The 2,072-nt window shown below is 58.5% G+C and overlaps 1 protein-coding gene across 1 annotated transcript in view; it reads left to right on the top strand.

The window, feature by feature from the left end:
• Positions 1–384: 384 nt before the first annotated feature.
• Positions 385–2,072, top strand: part of SPRG_21643 (TKL protein kinase) — a gene marked incomplete at both ends in the record, with an annotated part of 3,812 nt that continues 2,124 nt past the window's right edge. Inside the window, 7 exons of the mRNA XM_012355175.1 lie at positions 385–447; positions 494–553; positions 602–661; positions 707–811; positions 864–1,036; positions 1,083–1,898; positions 1,952–2,054. Coding sequence (XP_012210565.1) covers positions 385–447; positions 494–553; positions 602–661; positions 707–811; positions 864–1,036; positions 1,083–1,898; positions 1,952–2,054 — 1,380 coding nt within the window. The remainder of the gene's footprint in view (positions 448–493; positions 554–601; positions 662–706; positions 812–863; positions 1,037–1,082; positions 1,899–1,951; positions 2,055–2,072) is intronic.

Raw genomic sequence — 2,072 nt, 5'->3', positions numbered from 1 at the left:
CGAGCTTCGCCGTGACCGCGGCGACACCTGCCTTTCGCAACGTCTCTAACGTCGGTGATATGACCGAGTGGCCGACGGACGTGCCCTTGTATGCTTTGCCTTGCGTTGGACAATCGATACTGACACGGACTTGTCATGGTATAGGCAATTTGACACGTGCCCTGGCCTGCGCATCGACCATATAAAGCTCCCGACGGCGCTGGAGGACATGTACGACGACTATTCTCGGCTTCATGGATGATAGCGACCACTGATGGACTGATGCAGACGCTTTCTGCAGTGTGACTGGACATCCGTCCCGCTGCTTTGGTGTACCCGCCGTCGCTCCGCCAAGTGTACGTCGATCCTGGGCAAATCGACAGCGCGTTTATCATGACTGCGAAGGCACCTCAGTCGCAACCCGTTGACCGCCGTGCCAGAGGGTCTTCCGAGCGCTCTGGATGCCTTGTAGGCTGTGGTTGCTTTGATACTTCGTCACAATTCTCTGCCACAGATACCTCGACGGGTGTCTTATAACGTCGCTCGAGCAGCTGCCGCCACGCATCGGCTCCTTGTATGTCGCCAATACCCACATTTTCATTCTCACGCATTCGATGCGCAGACACCTCGAGAGCAATCGCCTCTCGGCGCTGAGTAGCGTGGACTTTGACGTTGAAAACCTGTGCGCCCCTCTTCTTTCCGCTCTCGACTTACGCTAGTACGCTAGGTACTTCGGCGAGCTACCCGCTGCAAGCACCGTCTGGAACGACATTCCTGGCAACCCCATCGACACCATATACAACGTCACCTTCTCGGCGCGGCTCCGGCTTTTGTACGGTCAACTCGAAACGTGGACAGAACGCTCACCATGGAGAGGGATATAGCGACTGCCCGCACTGCGCCATCACCACCTTTGTCGTGAACGAAGCCGCCTACGCAGCACTGCAAGCCGCCACCTTGTCGTTCAAAAGCGTCACGTTCAACGCAACAGCGTGCAACACCGTGCTCGGCCGACCTGCCGTCCTGGACACCTGGTCGATCTGCGTCCTTCCCGCCCGTACCTCTCTCTCACGTTACTATACCTTCTCTCATCACTTGGCTAGCCGATGCAACCACGGACGGTCCATCGACCGCTGTGCTCGTTCAGATCGTCGCGGGGTGCCTCGTGCTAGTCATGGCGGCGATCTTGCTGTTCGTGTGGCGTCGGCGCCGCCAGCACCGGCACTCGTCGACAGTGGTGTTTGAGGTCTACGACGACGGTGACGTGACGCCCGTCACCTCCATGTACGAGCCGCGCGAGACGCTCGACTCGTGCTCGCTCATTATACCGGAGCTCGACACGATCAAGCATCTGCGTCTCGAGGCCAGTGACATCCTCCTCGTCGCGCCCATGAGTCAAGGCTCTTACGGCGAAGTGTGGCTCGCCCAGTACAAACAAGAGACCATCGCGATCAAGAAACCCATGCCGTCGTTTCTCTCGGCTACCAACATGCGGCGCATGATCGGCGAAATCTTGCTCCTCTCTCGCCTCGCAAGTCCCTATGTTGTGACGCTCCTTGGCGCGTGCTGGAACCGACCCATGGACCTTATGATGGCCATGGAGCACATGGACGGCGGCAACCTCCAAGGACACCTCGCGCGCCACAGCCAAATTAGCTTGCCCTGGAGCTTCAAGCTCCAGAGCTTGGTGCAGATTGCCGAGGCACTCGCCTACCTCCATGCGATACCAGTCGTGCACCGCGACCTCAAGTGCAAGAATGTTCTTTTGGACGAAAAAAAGGGCACCAAGCTCGGCGGCTTTAGCATCTCGCGCGAGACGAGTGCGACCATGACCTTGGGCGCCGGTGGACACCGCTGGATGGCGCCCGAAGTGCTGCACGCGGCCGACTATTCGACAGCCGTCGACATTTTTTCATTTGGTAGATCCTTGCGATTGGATTCCTTTTCTTGTTAAAAATGATCATGTACGTAGGCATGGTGCTCACCGAGTGTGATTCGCACCGCGCCCCGTACGATCGGGAGATGGACCCGGACACGGGCAAGCTCCTCGCCGAGGTCGCGATCGCGCGCCGGGTGTCCATGGGCGAGCTCAC

Source organism: Saprolegnia parasitica (assembly GCF_000151545.1).
Source record: "Saprolegnia parasitica CBS 223.65 unplaced genomic scaffold supercont2.212, whole genome shotgun sequence".
In the NCBI taxonomy this organism is placed as follows: domain Eukaryota; phylum Oomycota; class Saprolegniomycetes; order Saprolegniales; family Saprolegniaceae; genus Saprolegnia; species Saprolegnia parasitica.
The sequence above is the reverse complement of the archived record's forward strand: the minus strand, read 5'-3'. Positions and strand labels throughout refer to the sequence as shown.